Below are 17,060 nucleotides of genomic sequence, written 5' to 3'. Positions count from 1 at the left end.
TTTTTTCAACTCTTGTCTAGTCTCTTTGATTTATAGGAGTTAGCAAAAGAATCATTATGAAGGAAAATTGTCAATAAAAGCTAAAAGAATTAATTGAGATTTTAATTAACCCTTGAGGATAATCAAATTTAGAAAGACCAGAAGAATGGATTTCATCATCTTAAGTTTTTTACAGTTGCAGTTACCAGTTTCATAGCCAGCAAAATATGAAGACTCAATACACAAATAATAATAGCAGTGGATAACAGCTTTCTTAAACATAATTAGCTATTAAATTAGTCAAATAACCTTTAATAAAGCACTTGTTTTATGTAATATTTATTTATTATTAGGCTAATATATAATTTAGTGTTATTAATGGACACTATATGAACATTTCTGGTTAGTTTTTATTTTCAATAGGAAAAATCACTGTTTCATGTATATTTTTCTTTTTACTTGACTATTTTCTCTAGGATTTGTCTTTTTTTTTTTTTTTAACAAGGGGTATGACTTTTAATCTTAACTTCCCCATGGTGACAACAGATCTTATCTTTTTAAATTTCATCATGTATTTAATAAGGACAATTCAAATTTACATAGATCTGGGGTTTTAAAAAAAAAGATTAGAGAATTTTTAGGTATCTAATATTTTCAGCTTTGGAAGAAAAAAGAAAAAGAGTGTTTTGCCCCAAGTGTGCTTTTCCTCTAGTTACATTATTTCTTTTCCAGTGGGATCTGTGTTTCTGGAATAAGAATCAAGAGACCTAGGTTCTGGTCCCAAGTCTTCCAGTTGTATGAGCTTGGATGGGGTGTCCTGTTTTTCACGTGAATGATGATCAACTTGGACAAAATGGTCTTATATAATTCCATGAAAATTTTTCATCTAATCACATGAACACCTACGATTAGGTGCTTTTCCTCACCAAGGCCTTGGACATTTTCAACAGCTAATGAGTTTTCTGGTTCCTCCGTTGCCTTCCTGTGCATGTTTATCCCATCAGTCCTCTCTCATGCTGGTTCTCCCTGCCCTAATGAGCAGCATAGATGACTGTTTCTTGGCCTCTCCTCCAGGCCCCAGGTTCCTGGTAGTAGAAAGTGTACACCTTGAGACTGAGGACTACTGGCTTAGGATGTGACGCTGTAATCACCTTATGTAGATGAGAATAGAGAGAGATTCATGCCAGTGGTGATGCCCCAGAATTGGGGTCAGAACATTGCAATGGCTTCTTAGTTTTGTACTGTGGGATGAATGAGGGCATCAGCCAGTTGAGAAGGTCTGGAGTTGTATCTCAAAAAATGAAGGACATCTGTATACCTATTCTACTGCATTTCATCAACCCCTAAAGTAATTAATCTCTATTAAAGCTTTCAGGGACTACTTCTACTGTAAGGAATGATTGAAGTGGGTATCCGGACACAGAGAAACACAACCCCATAGTCTTCTCACTTTCCACTTCACATATAAACACAATATGTATTAAAGGACTAAATCTGCAGTGTCACATTTTGCATATTATGATTTTAGATGAAGGAATCTCATCTGCCCTCCTAAAATGTGACTTATTAATGTTTGATATTCCTCTTATTTTATAATTAAGTCAAACGTTTAAATTACAAATTGCCTTGAAGATAAAGTATCTGAATGTCTTTCAAAGTCAAAGTAAGAAGGATAACATCAACTATCAAAACAGGTTATCATGCAGGCAGTACTGAGTATTTTAAAGGCTGGGGGGAACATCAGTGAACATAAAAGGGAGGCTGAGACACTGATGAACTAAAACTCAGTATCTCAGCTATTCCAAATACTAACCTCAAAACTCATGTGTATGGACAGAAAAAAAATGTTTTCAGAGACATTTCACATCATCAGTGGCTATTTTAGGCCTTAGCAGAAATTGGAGAAATCTCCCAAATACACATATTAGGCCTAGAGAAGGCCTTTCAAGACTGAGTGATGTAGATTCCATATGAAAGCCTTACTCAATGTTGAGTCCAGTTTGGGGATTTGTAGTTATAAAACATTAAGTGGAAACTAGAGGCACCCAGATTAGCTGTGAACATGATAAAAATATGATGGAAAATAGTGGTTGTTCTATTTCTCATGAGAGTCCACATACTTCCCCCTATTCTACTATCCTTATAGGAGCTCCAGTTTTACATAATCCAGTTTCTTTTTTCAGCATCAATCTATAGCCTATCCTAATTCAGTATCAATTCATGTTGCATCCAGGTGACGATCCATCTTTCGATCATGTTTTCCTCTCATCACTACCTTCTTTCAGTGGATTGTGAGAGCAAACTGGAGAGGAGAAGTGGGTTATGAGAACATGCATAAAAGGAAGATGTAATATTTTGGAAATGAGGGATAGTCAATATCAGAAGTGATTTAAACAACCGATGAGTGTCATGTACACTCATGTATCTTTTGTCCTTGCCTCTTCTGTTAATTTGAGAGCAGAAAACTGTAGTGAGAGTACTGGGGATAGGTTTGAAGTATGCTGCAGCTCACACGTTGTGATGATATTAAGTTGATTTTTGTTTTTTTGTTTGCATATTTGAGGAACTGAATAATTATATATTTTTCATTCATAATGAGAACATTGAGACATCAGTAATTCTATGACACATTATCATCCCCATAATCACAATTTCATCCTCATTTTCACAATTTAATAATTTCAGTGGCAGCCCTATTGGCTGGATCAATGGATGGATGGAATCACTCAGTTGTGTCTGAGTTTGTGTTTCTGGGACTCACTGATTCATGGGAGATCCAGCTTCTCCTCCTGGTGTTCTCCTCTGTGCTCTATTTGGCAAGCATGACTGGAAACATCCTCATTGTGTTTTCTGTGACCACTGATCCTCACTTACATTCCCCCATGTACTTCCTACTGGCCGGTCTCTCCTTCACTGACTTGGGTGCCTGCTCTGTCACCTCACCCAAGATGATCTACGACCTTTTCAGAAAGTGTAAAGTCATCTCCTTTGGAGGCTGCATTGCTCAGATCTTCTTCATCCATGTTGTTGGGGGTGTGGAGATGGTGCTGCTCATCGCCATGGCCTTTGACAGATATGTTGCCATATGTAAGCCTCTCCACTACCAGACCATCATGAGCCCACGAATGTGCCTTTTGTTTCTGGCTGCTGCCTGGGCCCTTGGTGTCAGCCACTCACTGTTCCAGTTAGCATTTGTTGTTAATTTACCCTTCTGTGGCCCTAATGTATTGGACAGCTTTTACTGTGACCTTCCTCGGCTCGTCAGACTGGCCTGTATGGATACTTACAGACTGCAGTTCATGGTCACTGTCAATAGTGGGTTTATCTGTGTCGGTTCCTTCTTCACACTCCTCATCTCCTACATCTTCATCCTGTTTACGGTTTGGAAACATTCCTCAGGTGGTTCATCCAAGGCTCTCTCCACTTTGTCAGCTCACGTCACTGTGGTACTTTTGTTCTTTGGTCCAACCCTGTTTGTCTATACCTGGCCACACCCAAATTCACAAATGGACAAGTTTCTTGCTCTCTCTGATACAGTTCTCACTCCTTTTTTGAATCCAGTTATCTATACATTCAGGAATAAAGAGATGAAAGCAGCAATGAAGAGAGTATGCAAACAGCTAGTGATGTATAGGAAGATTTCACAAATGTTATGTTAAAGCCTTCTCTCTAACTATAGTGTAGATTTATGTTTCTATCTTTCATATTTAAGGTCAAGAATTTTGAAGCATTTAATTTTTTGTATTTTCATACTTGTAACAATTCTAAACTGATACATATATTTATTCCTGTGAAGAGTGAGCCATGAAACATTATAATGGTGTGTCTACATAAGTCCCACTTAATTACTTTTAGCATTGTTTTAAATTTTGGGTGAACAAGACTTGACTTTTTTTAATGTACAGTTGTTTATTGCTAATAAATAAAACATATTATACTTTTGTTTATTGACATTGTGTCCTGCAAACTTGGATGCTTCTACTATCCAAAACATTACTTCTACTAATTTTTTTATAGATTAAATAGGGTTTTCTTCATAGATTATCATTTGTTCCTGCTGTGGTGCAATGGGATCATCAGCATCTTGGCAACTCTGGGATGCAGGTTTGATTCCTAGTCTGGCACAGTGGTTTAAGGATCTGGCATTGCCACATCTGTGACAAGTTGCAACTATGCCTCGGATCTGATCCCTGCCTGGGAACTCCATATGCGGTGGTACAGCTGAAAAGAGGAAAAAAAAAAAAATCAATGTATATGCATATAACATCAGAACACTTAAATATATAAAGCATATATAGACAGATCTAAAGCAGAAAATAGCAGTACAGGATTTCAGTATCTTATCTCAACGTTGGCTGGATCATTCAGACATAAATCAATAAGAAAATAGTGGATTTGAACAACATCATAGACCAAATGGATTGAACAGACATTTACAGAAAAATTTCATCCAAGTATAGCACAATAAACATTTTTCTCAAGTAAACCCTGGAAATTATCCAGGTCAGATCATATGCTAAATTTCAAAGTAAAAAACCTAATAATTTGAAATCAATTTAAGCATCTTTTCTGACCACTATAGTATGAAACTAGAAATCTATAGCAGAAGGAAATTTTCCATTAATATGTAGAAATTAAAAAACACACTCATGAACAACAAGTTGGCCAAAGAAAAGAACCATAATGAAATAACAATTAATCGAAAGGAACATTAAATCATAAATGGAGACAAATGAAAAAGGAAGAAAGAAACATGACAAAATTAGCGGAAGGCAGGAAATAACTGAGATTACAGTAGAAAGAAATGACCATTCAGCAGAAAAAGAGTAGAAAAAAATTTTTAACAACTGAACTTATTTTTGGCTTTTTAGGGCCATATCTGTGCCATATAGAGGTTCCCAGACCAGGGTTTGAATTAGAGCTACATGTGCTGGCCTGTGCCATAGCAACACGGGATCTGAACCATGTCTGCAACCTACACCACAGCTCACGGCAATGCCAGATCCTTAACCTACTGAAGGAGTCCAGGGATCGAACCTGCACCCTGATGGATACTAATCAGGTTCATTATCGCTGAGCCACAGGGGAACTCCTGAACTGATTTTTTGAAAAGATTAACAAAATTGGCAAAGTATTAACTGGACTTAGCAAGAAGAAAAGACTAAAGTAAATAAAATTATAAACGAAAGAGTAGTTATTACAAATGATACCACAGAAATACAAAGGATCTTCATTATTACTATAAAAAATTATATGCTAACATATTGGATGAACTACAAGACATGGAAAAATTCATAGATACATATGACCTACCAAGAATAAATCGTAACTATCAAGAAAATCTGAACAGACAAATAATAACAGAAGAGATTAAATCAGCAATCACAAATTTTCAAAACTGGAAAAGCCTAGGACCAGATGACTCTACCAGTCAATTCTGTTAAATATTTAAAGAATTAATATCAATCCTCGAAATTTTCCAAAAGGCTGAAGAGGAGTAAACACTCCCAAACTTATATTATGAGGGCAGCATTATCCTGGTACCACAGCTAAACTTTGACACTATAAGAAAAGAAAATCCCAGGCCAATATCCCCAATAAACATGGATGTAAAATTTTTCAAAAAAATTGTGTGAGTGAAATTTGCTACGAGCATGAATAGAACTGAGGTGTTCTCACTACACATATAAAAAGTTAGTTATGGGAGAATATATTAATAGCTTGAACATGGTAATCATTTCACAATGTATATGGATATCAAAACATCATGTTTTACAACTTAATTATGTGGTTTTTAAAATTTCAATTATACCTCAACAATACTGAAAACTGGGAAATATGACGAATCATGAAATAGGGAAAGTTAAAAAAAAATCATTTAACGTCATTAATCATTAGGGAATTGTAAAATAAAACAAGAGTGAGTGAGATACCCACTACCCACCTATTACAATGCCTAAAATCCAAAACCAAATGCTTGAGAGGATGTGAAGCAACAGAAGCTCTCATTTTTTTCCTGCCCAGTGTATATAATAGTATACCACTTTGGAAAAGAGCTGGACATTTTCTCACCAAACTAAATATACTTTTAACATACCATTCTGCAATTATGCTCCTTGGTATTTTCCCAAATGGGTTGAAACTTATATCCATACAAAAACATGCACATGAGTGTTTATGGAAACTTTATTCATCATGGCCCAAACTTGAAGCTACCAAGATGTCCTTCATTGGGTAGGTGCATTAATAAACTGGAGCATATCCACACAATGGAGTATTATTAAAGCTAAAAAAGAAATGAGCTATCAAGCCATAAAAAGATATGGAAGAACCTGAAAGGCATATTAGTAAGTGAAATAAGCCAATCTGAAAACACTGTATACTATGCAATTCCAACTACATTACATTTTAGAAAAGGTAACACTATGGAGATAAAATAACAGTAGTTTGGGGGAAAGAGAGAGGGTTTAATAGGTGATGTACAGGAAATTTTTAAGACAGTGAAACTATTCTGTATAATATGTGTTGATACATGACATTATACATATGTCCAAACTTATAGAATATACAACACCAAGAGTAAGCCCTAATGTAGACTATGCACTTTGCTGATAATAGTGTGTCAGTATTCTTCAATGATTGTAAAAAAAGCATAGCACAAGACATTGGTGGTGGAGCTGTGTCCCTGCATTTGTGCATGGATGTGTGTGTGTTGAGGGATTATATGCATATGCATATTCTGCCAACTTTTGATGTGAACCTAAAACTGTTGTAAAAAATTAAGTCTATTAATTTAAAAACACAAATAAAAAACTTAGTTGGTAAATAGTGCTCAAGTTCATGGTAGGTAGTATTGCTAGAAGTCTGAACAGGTACAGAGGTAGTTCAAGCAGGCTTATAGTATTTTCTGGACCATATAAACCAAGTGCTACAGTTTTCAAGCAGGCTCAAGTAGTTGTAGAGCTTTCTCTTGTTCTAGACTTTATTCCAAACTGGAAATATTTTGCATTACTTGGTTCTTAAATTGGAAAGCCATGCATATATTACCTCTAACATATTAAGTAACACAGAGAATCATGCCTCTTTCTTAGGGTTAGATGCAATGGAATAAGATATCACTGCTTGTCTACATTGTACAAGGGTGTCTTAACCTGAACTATGTCTAGTCACTTATGATGGAGCATGATAACTGGAGAAAAAAAAATGTGTACATGTATGTGTAACTGGGTCACCATGCTATACAGTAGGAAAAAATTGGGGAAATAACAATAAAAATAAAATTTCCACTGACAGCTCTCTGAATATTTTTGAGATTTATTTTCCACTCTATGACATATATGTATGTCTTACCAAGGTATCTAGATTGGTTACTACTTTCTGCTTAGGAAGTCCAACTGACATATTAACAATATGATCAATTATCATGATGTTTTTTGGAATAGAGGAATGAAATTCCATGTAGATTAGATTATAACATAAGACTTGGAACACTGGTTTTCCCTGAAATAGGATGGTGAAGGTGTATTAGGCTATAGCTATTGAAAGAAAATTGCTTATGATGATCCTTGCTAATAAGCATAGAGAAAAAAATGCCAGATAATGGCTGTACACTAGGAATCATGACAATTAATTGTTTCTGGAACAGAAGCTGCAGTTAAGTCACCACTTGATTAATTGCTCTTTTCCAAGATCCATTTATCTTCTTTATAGGCAAAAAGATGATTTGAATAAGGATATGGAAGGAATCACCAGCTCTGTATCAAATCCATGATTGTATCACTAATCTTGGAATGTGTTCCAAGAATTTGGTGATGTTTCTAGTTTACTCTTTTGGTATGTAGAGATAGTTTTAGTGGCTTATATTAGGCCACTGATACATTAGTAATTCATATGCTTGTATCAGAGGACCAACACAAAGATTCTTCCATAAAGTATGTTTGAACTCTGAATTCTAGAATTCCTGAAATAACCACATAGTGGGTTGAGAATCACTGGTCTGTCCCTGAGACAGCTCCAAGCAAAATTCCATCCACCATTTGATCTCCATCAGACTTTCTGTCAGAAAGTGGGCCACAGAAGTATTTCAAATCTCCAGAATTAGTGTAAGTCCAGAGCTAGGGTCTGGTAATTCTCAAAGGGTCTGGTTATTTCTCCTTACATAGTGTTTAATCATTTTGATGAATGATCATAGCTTTAAGGAAAGCTATGAGAAATATTTATAGTATACTTTTTTTTTTTTTCCTATACTAAGCTTCTTCTTCAAGGAGACCCAGTCTCCTTTTTATCCCTGTGGGCTTTGTATTTATAACTGACACCATTTTGGAAATTTGGTGAGATGCCATGAATCTCTAGTGTTCTCATTTAAGTCACATTTGTGTTCACCAGACACAGAAATTTTCTACTCATACAAATCAAGTCAGATTTTAATTGTTTACTTATCTGTTTAAGCTCTAGAGATACCGTGGTTTATTATCCAGTGCCAAAGATGTCATTAGGTCATACTGTTGTAATTGCTGCTTCACTTCTGTTGCTTATTATAGAACCCCTATTCATTTTATGTCTGGTAATGATAAATGCTGGCACTTGACCACTGCCACTGCAGTATCTCATCATCCCCAATGAATTTTTCCAAAGAAGACACACAGATGGCCAACAGATTCATACAAATGTGCTCAACATTAGTAATTAGGAAAAAGCAAATCAAAACTAAAGTGAGCTATTGCCTTACATCTATTAGAATAGTTATCATTAAAAGGATAAGAAGAAGGAAGAGGAGCAGGATGGTGGAAGAGTAAGAAATCGCACACTTCTCCCACAAACACATCAAAAAAACACATCTACCTGTAAAACTACTTGCACAGAACATCAACTGAATGCTGCAGAAGAACTTAAACCTCCAAAAAGGCCAGAAACTCTTGAGATAACTGAGTAGAACAAAAGAAAAAAAAAGAGAAAAGGAATCAGGACAGGACTAGCATTCCCAAGAGGGAGCTGTGAAGGAGAAAAAGGAACCCACATCCTGGGAAGCCACCTAAATGATGAAAGATTGGCTGAGTTGGAGGGACCTCAAAGTTGCTGAGAAAAGTGCAGCAGCTGGACTAAGAACAGCAAAGCAGAGTGAGAGCTGCACCGACCATCTGACCCTCCAGCCAGGGCACCACAGCCTGAGATACTCAGGCGGGGGCTGGGCACTGAGACTCAGGCTCTGGAGGTCAGTCCTGGGGAGAGAACTGGAGATGGCATGAGGGGCTAAGGAGCAGTGTGCCACGGGTTAAGGAGGGAATGTCATGGCAGAGGGAACCTGGGAGAAAGTCTGGACCTGTAGGAGAGGCAAGGTTACATTGTTGGTGAGGAGAGAGGAGGAGGCACGGGCCGCCATAGGAAACTCTCTGCTCCAGAGCATGTGCATGCCTGCAGGCTCAGAGGGCAGGGCAGCTCTGGCTCTGTGGAGGCTATGGGCTTTGAGAAGTCTCTTGGTCATTAGGGGAGATTAGGCTCTTCTTGTGCAGGCTACTGGTGGCCAGGCACCTATTGTGTGGGTTAAGGGCATCAGGGGGCCAAGTACAATGTGGTGCCTCTTGCACAATCTATAGGTGGCAGGGACAACTGCAGTGGTGGTCTCAGAGGCCAGAGGAAGGCCTGACCTGCCACCAACTGGGGGCCTGTGGGCTCCACCAGTGACCCCAGTCACTTCAGGGGTTGGTAAAAAAGAAAAAGAGATTGCACTGCAACCGAGCACCATATGCTATTGCTCTCACTCCCCTAGGAACACAGCCACCCTGCAGCTGCCACTGCCAAACTCTCTGGGCAACACCCAGACACTTGATCACTGTTCCTTCCCAAGATCCTACAACTAGGAACAACTGGTGCAGTACCTCCTGTATGGGCAAGTGGGACAGGGTGCTTCTTGCATGGTCTGCAGGTGGCAGGGGCAAACCGCCTCAGTTATCCCTGGTTCCAGAGGTGGGCGTGGCCCATTGCCATCACTGATACCTGAACAAAAACCACTTGCAGCCCCATTCATCTAAAGGGCACCACAGAGGAGGGCATTGTGACTGAACACCACGTGCTGGTGCTCTTGCATCCTCGGGAACACACCTGCCTGCTGCTGCCACTGCTAAACATTCTGGGTAGTACCTACATGCCTGATCTATGTCACTTCCCAGGATCCTACAACTAGGAGCACCATGCACAGCACCTCATATGTGGGGTAAGTAAGACTGGTTGATTCATGCATAGTCTACAGGTGGTGGGGAGAAACCACCACAGTTATCACTGACTCTAGAGATGGTCATGCCTGCTCCCAGTAGGGGTCCCTGAACAGGCACCACTGTGTCTCCAATCACCTCAGAGTAGGGCATTGCAATCAAACACAAGCTGTTGTTGCTCTCATTCCCCTGGGAACTCATGCACTCTGCTGTTGCTACTGCCAAATGCTCTGGTCACCTTGAAGATCTGCCTAGAGCTTATTACCACTTCCCAGGGCCCTGCAACTAGGAGTAGCCTGTGCCACCTTCCTGCAGGTCCTTGCTGCTATTGAGACTGCAATGAACAGGCACTGACTGCTGGCCCTACCCATTGCCACCTTCTGCCTGAAAACACACTGGGCATTCTGGGAACAACAGCCTGCTCACACCAAAGAAAGAGACAGAAAATATTCAAACTCCCACACCAAAAATAAATAGTAACCCCCCAAAAAATACAAAGGGGTATTCTTGCATAGAAGTAACCTTACAAGACCACAATTTGGCTTCCCTAAACTCACAGAAAAAGAAAAACACAAGCAAGATGAAGAAGCACAGAAACCATTCCCAGTCAAAGAAACAGGAGAATTCACCTAAAGCAGTCAACAATGAAACAGACTTCCTCAGTCTGACAGACTTTGAATTCAAAAGGGAGGTATTGAAAATACTGAAGGAATTAAGAAAGGATATTAACAGTAATGCAGATTCCCTCAGAAAGGAACTAGAAAATATAAGGAGGAGCCAAGACAAACTAGAAAATTCATTTGCAGAGATACAAACTGAGCTTAAGGCAATAAAGATCAAAATGAATAATACAGAGGAACAAATTAGTGACATGGAAGATAAAATAATGGAAACCACCCAATCAGGACAGCAGATAGAAAACCAAATGAGAAAACATGAAGGCAATATAAGAGACCTATGGGATAATATAAAGCAGGCCAATCTATGCATAATGGGAATTCCAGAAGGAGAAGAAAAATAAAAGGGGATTGAAAATATATTTGAAGAAATTGTGGCTGAAAACTTTCCAAATCTAAAGCATACTGATATCAAGATACAGGAAGCACAGAAGGCCCTAAACAAGTTGAACCCAAACAGGCCCACACCAAGACATATTATAATAAAAATGGCAAAAGTTATTAGATAAAGAGAGCATTCTAAAGGCAGCAAGAGAAAAGCAAAGTGTCAATTATAAGGGAACCCCATAAAGCTATCAGATGATTTCAATACAGAAACACTACAGGCCAGAAGGGAGTGGAAAGATATATTTAAAGTGCTGAAAGGAAAAAATCTGCAACCTAGAATACCCTATTCAGTAAGAATATCATTTAAAATAGAAGGGGAAATACAGAATTTCTTCAACAAACAAAAGCTAAAAGAGTACAGCAATACTAAACCCATTCTAAAAGTAATACTGAAAGGGCTTCTCTAAATTAAAAAAAAACAAGAAAAAAAGAGAGAAATAGAAAAGAGAAAAGAAGAATTAGGATGGAGGAAACCATAATTGGAAAGCAATCACTTAAATAAGCCAGAATACAGATGTAAACATGAAGATGTTTAACAAAAAAGACATCAGAATCATATGATGTGAGGAAGGAAAGTAAGAAAACATAGATTCCTTTTTTTATTTTAATGATGTCTCTGAGCCTATATGACTATCAGGCAAAAGCAAGCAGGTATAGGACGGGCTTAACGTGCTTAAAAAACAGGGCAACAACAAATCAAAACCGAACATTACATTCACAAAAACTGAAAAGTACTCAAGCATAAAATACATGGGAAACCATCCAACCCAAAAAAGAAAGGAAGAAAAGAGAAACATAGAATCAACTGGAAAACAAGGTTTAAAAGGGCAACAAATACATTCCTATCAATAATCACCTTAAATGTCAATGGACTAAATGCTCCAATCAAAAGACACAGAGTGGCAGATTGGATAAAAAAGCAAAAACCTTCAATCTGCTGCCTTCAAGAAACTCACCTTAGAGCATAGAACATATATAGATTGAAAGTGAGGGAATGGGAAAAGATATTTCATGCCAATGGACAAGACAGGAAAGCAGAAGTTGCAATATTCATATCAGACAAAATAGATTTTAAAATGAAGGCCATTAAGAAGGACAAAGAAGGACACGATTTAATGGTGAAAGGATCCATTCAAGAAGAGAATATTATAATTGTCAATATATATGCCCCTAATTAGGAGTACCCAGATACCTACAATAAATACTAACAGACATAAAAGGAGAAATCAATGGGAATACAATCATAGTAGGAGACCTCACTCACATCAATGGACAGATCCTCTAGACATAAAATCAATAAGCCAACAGATCCTAAAGGACACAATATAAAAGTTAGACTTAATTGACATTTTCAGGACATTACATCCAAAAAAAAAATCCGAATATACATTCTTTCAAGTGCACATGGAACAATCTCAAGAATTGATCACATACTAGGGCAGAAAGCTAACCTCAAAATTTTAAGAACATAGAAATTATTTCAAGTATCTTCTCTGACCACAATGGCATGAAACTAGAAATCAACCACAGAAAAAGAAAACTACATGGAGACTAAACAACATGCTATTCAAAAACCAATGGGTCAATGAGGAAATCAAGAAGGAAATTAAAAAATACCTCAAGACAAATGATAATGAAGACACAACCACTCAAACTCTAAGGGATGCTGCAAAAGCAGTGCTTAGAGGGAAATTCATAGAAATATAGCCCTTCCTCAAAAAAGAAGAAAGATCTAAAATTGACAACATAAATCATCACCTAAATTAATTAGAAAAAAAGAACAAACAAAACCTAAAGTCAGCAGAAGGAAGGAATTCATAAAAATCAAAGAAGAAATCAATTAAATAGAGATTAAAAAATAGAAGAAATCAATAAAACCAACACCTGGTTCTTTGAAAAAGTAAACAAAATTGACACACCTCTGGCTAGACTCACCAATAAGAAGAGAGAAAAAACCCAAATAAACAAAATAAGAAATGAAAAGGGAGAAGTCACAACTGAAACTACAGAAATACAAAAAACCATGAGAGAATACTATGAACAATTATATGCCAACAAATTTGACAACCTAGAAGAAATGAACAACTTTCTAGAGACTTATAGCCTGCCAAAACTGAATCAAGAAGAATAGATCAACTGAACAGACTAATCCCTAGAAATTAAATTGAATATGTCATAAAAACACTCCCTACAAATAAGAATCCAGGACCAGATGGCTTCACAGGCGAATTCTAACAAACATACAAAGAAGAACTTATACCCATCCTCCTTGAACATTTCCAAAAGGTCGAAGAAGAAGGAACACTCCCAAAAACATTCCATGATGGCACCACCACCCTAATTCCAAAGCCAGACAAAGATACCACCAAAAAGAAAACTTCTGGCCAATATCCTTGATGAATATTGATGTAAAAATTCTCAACAACATTTTAGCCATCCAAATCCAACAACATATCAAAAAGATCATACACCATGACCAGGTGGGATTCATCCCAGGTGCACAAGGACGGTTCAACATATGCAAATCAATCAACGTCATACACCACATTAACAAAAGAAAAGTCAAACACCACAGGACCATCTCAATAGATGCAGAAAAAGCATTTGACAAAGTCCAACATCCCTTCATGATCAAAACTCTTACCAAAGTGGGTAAAGAGGGAACATACCTTAACATAATCAAAGCCACTTATGACAAACCCACAGCAGATATTGCACTCAATGGAGAAAAGCAGAAACCTTCCCCCTAGAATCTGGAATAAGAAAAGGATGCCTACTCTCACCACTGTTATTCAACATAGTACTGGACGTCCTAGCCACAGCAATCAGACAAACAAAAGAAATAAAAGGCATCCAGATAGCAAGAGAAGAGGTAAAACTGTCACTGTATGCAGATGACATGATGCTGAGCACAGGAAACCCTAAGGACTCAACCCCAAAACTACTTGAACTGATCAACAAATTCAGCAAAGTAGCAGGATATAAGATTAACATTCAGAAATCACTTGCATTTCTGTACACTAACCATGAAATATTAGAAAAGGAGTACAGAAATACAATACCTTTTAAAATTGCACCCCAAAAAAATCAAACACCTGGGAATACACCTGCCCAAGGAGGTAAAGGCCTTATATGCTGAGAACTATACAACATTAATCAAGGAAATTAAAGAAGAAGTAAAGAAATGGAAAGATATTCCATGCTTCTGTGTTGGAAAGATTAATATTGTAAAAATGGCCATACTACCCAAAGCGATCTACAGATTCAATGCAATCCCTATCAAACTACCCATGACAGTTTTCACAGAACTAGAACAAACCATCCAGAAATTTATATGGAACCACAGGACTACCATATGACACAGTAATTCCTCTCTTGGGCATACATCTGGACAAAACTTTGCTTGAGAAAGGCCCCTGTACCCGCATGTTCATTGCAGCTCTATTCACAATAGTCAAGACACGGAAACAATCCAATGTCCATTGACAGATGATTGGATTAGAATTATATATATATATATATATACACACACAATGGAATACTACTCAGCCATAAAAAGAACGAAATAATGCCATTTGCAGCAACATGAATGGAACTAGAGACTCTCACCCTGAGTGAAGTAAGTCAGAAAGAGAAAGACAAATAGCATATGACATCACATATCTGGAATCTAATATACAGCACAAAGTAAACTTTCCACAGAAAGGAAAATCATGGACTTGGAGAATAGACATGTGGTTGCCAAGGGGAGGGGAAGGGAATGGGATGGATTGGGAGCTGGGGGTTGATAGATGCAAACTGTTGCCTTTGGAATGGATTAGCAATGGGATCTTGCAGTGTAGCACTGGGAACTCTGCCTAGCCACTTATGATAGAGCCTGATAATGTGAGAAAATAGAATGTGTACATGCATGTGTATCTGAGTCACCATGCTGTACAGTAGAAAAAAGTTGTACTGGGGACATAACTATTAACAAATACTTTAAAAAATAAAAAAATGGCAAGAGATAATGAGTGTTTAGAGAACGTAGAGGAAAAGGAAACATTTGTGCTTTGTTGGTGAGAATGTCAACTGATGAAGCCACTTTGGAAAGCATTATGGAGGTTTCTCAAAAAATTAAAAATAGAACTCTCTTGTGATCTGGCAATTCTATTCCTGGGTCTATATTAAAAAATGAAACTTCGAAACAGTTCAAAAATATATATGCACCTCTGTATTCTTGTAGCATTATTTACAATAGCTGAGACATGGAAACCTGACTATCTGTGATGGATAAATGCTAAGAAAATATCACCCACAAACACACATGAATATTATTTAGCCAAAGAAAGTAAATCTTGCTATTCGAGATATCAATTTTGCTAAGTGAACTACGTCAGATAGACAAATATAAATATTGTATAATCTCATTTATTTGTAGAATCTAAAAACAAACTCTCCAATCAAAATTCAAAGCAACCACCAAAAACTCTAAACCCAGAACAAACTTATAGATACAGAAAACAAATTGGTGTTTCCCCAAAGTAGGAGGCAGGCCAAATACGGCAAAGTCATCAAAAGTACGAACTTCTAGTTGTAGAATAAATAATTCCTGGGTATATTAAACAGCGTGGTAACTATAGTTAATAATACTCTATGTTTGAAAGTTGTTAAGATGATAAGTCTCAAAAATTCTCATCAAAAGAAAAATAATTGTAACTATATGCATGATGAATGTTAACCAGGTAATGTGGTGATCTTTTTTCAACACATACAAATATGTAATCATCATGTTGTATAGTTGCAACTAATATATGTCAATTATATCTTTAAAAGGAATGTGTTCTCTAAGTTTGTTTGCTGTTATCTGGAATTCTGTCTGATCAGATTAGATTTAAAAGTATTGATGATCCTGCTGTAAGCAATAGAGGAGATACTGATGGTCCTTAGCATACTTTGGCAAAACAATTATATCAGTTATCACCTGTAGACACTTGTAATCAAGTGTACATAGAGCACAAAGCTTTGGATGATCAAGTAATTGCAGTCACAGAATATTTTAGTAAAAGTAAGGAGTATAATGAGTTAATAGGTGACCTGGATATATTGGGAAAAGAAAATTATGATTTTTAAGGCTTTAAATTCCCATCTCAAGACCAAGTGAAGGACTTGTTCTAAAATAAACTTATGTTTTGTAATTACAGGGTCATATCATCATGTAAGGAATATATTTTAATATGTGGGTTGCTGAAGTATAAGGCAAATTAAATTCACAACCTCATGCTGTCTCTTAAATTTGTAGGATGACAGGGAAGGGGTAAAACCTTGAAAATTAAGATGGGGAATATTGGTAGATTCCAATAAAACTAGGAAAACCGTTCCTAATTTCTCCACATCTTTATTTACTATTAGAAGTGATTTTATTTCCTTAACCTGAAGGAATATGTCTCTGCTTATCTGAAGAAGTTGTAATTACCTCTCCTGAGTTGGTTACCATACAGGGGGCTGCCAATAATCCTCAGTACCTGACACAACTTATTTTGCTTCTAGTCCTAAAACTAGGCTTATCCTCCAGAAAGCGCCAGTGAACAACAGGGCAAAGTGAGATTCTTAGAAAGATGCAATATATACCAAAAAGTTACAATATTTTACATATTTATATCTGTAGAAATACATATCATATGCATGGGAATGGATCCTGAATGGATCAGGATGAAAAAAGTATAATTTTGATCAGGTTAATTTAATGATATTATTATGTTATGTAATGATTCTGTATTCAGATGTTACCTCAGAGTCACTGTAGCAGTATATTTGGTTGACTACAAAC

The 17,060-nt window shown here is 37.0% G+C and overlaps 1 protein-coding gene across 1 annotated transcript; it reads left to right on the top strand.

Moving 5' to 3' along the window:
- On the top strand, positions 2,563–3,638 carry LOC100156766 (olfactory receptor 4F3/4F16/4F29). The gene has a single exon (XM_001927926.2). The coding sequence runs from the start codon at positions 2,688–2,690 to the stop codon at positions 3,636–3,638; it is 951 nt and encodes a 316-aa protein (XP_001927961.2). The 5' UTR covers positions 2,563–2,687.

Source organism: Sus scrofa, chromosome 7 (genome assembly GCF_000003025.6).
Source record: "Sus scrofa isolate TJ Tabasco breed Duroc chromosome 7, Sscrofa11.1, whole genome shotgun sequence".
Classification (NCBI taxonomy): Eukaryota; Metazoa; Chordata; class Mammalia; order Artiodactyla; family Suidae; genus Sus; species Sus scrofa.
The sequence above is the reverse complement of the archived record's forward strand: the minus strand, read 5'-3'. Positions and strand labels throughout refer to the sequence as shown.

Excerpts from the sequence above, each read along its gene's own strand:
- LOC100156766 (XM_001927926.2), top strand. The coding sequence starts at position 2,688 with ATGGATGGATGGAATCACTCAGTTGTGTCTGAGTTTGTGTTTCTGGGA.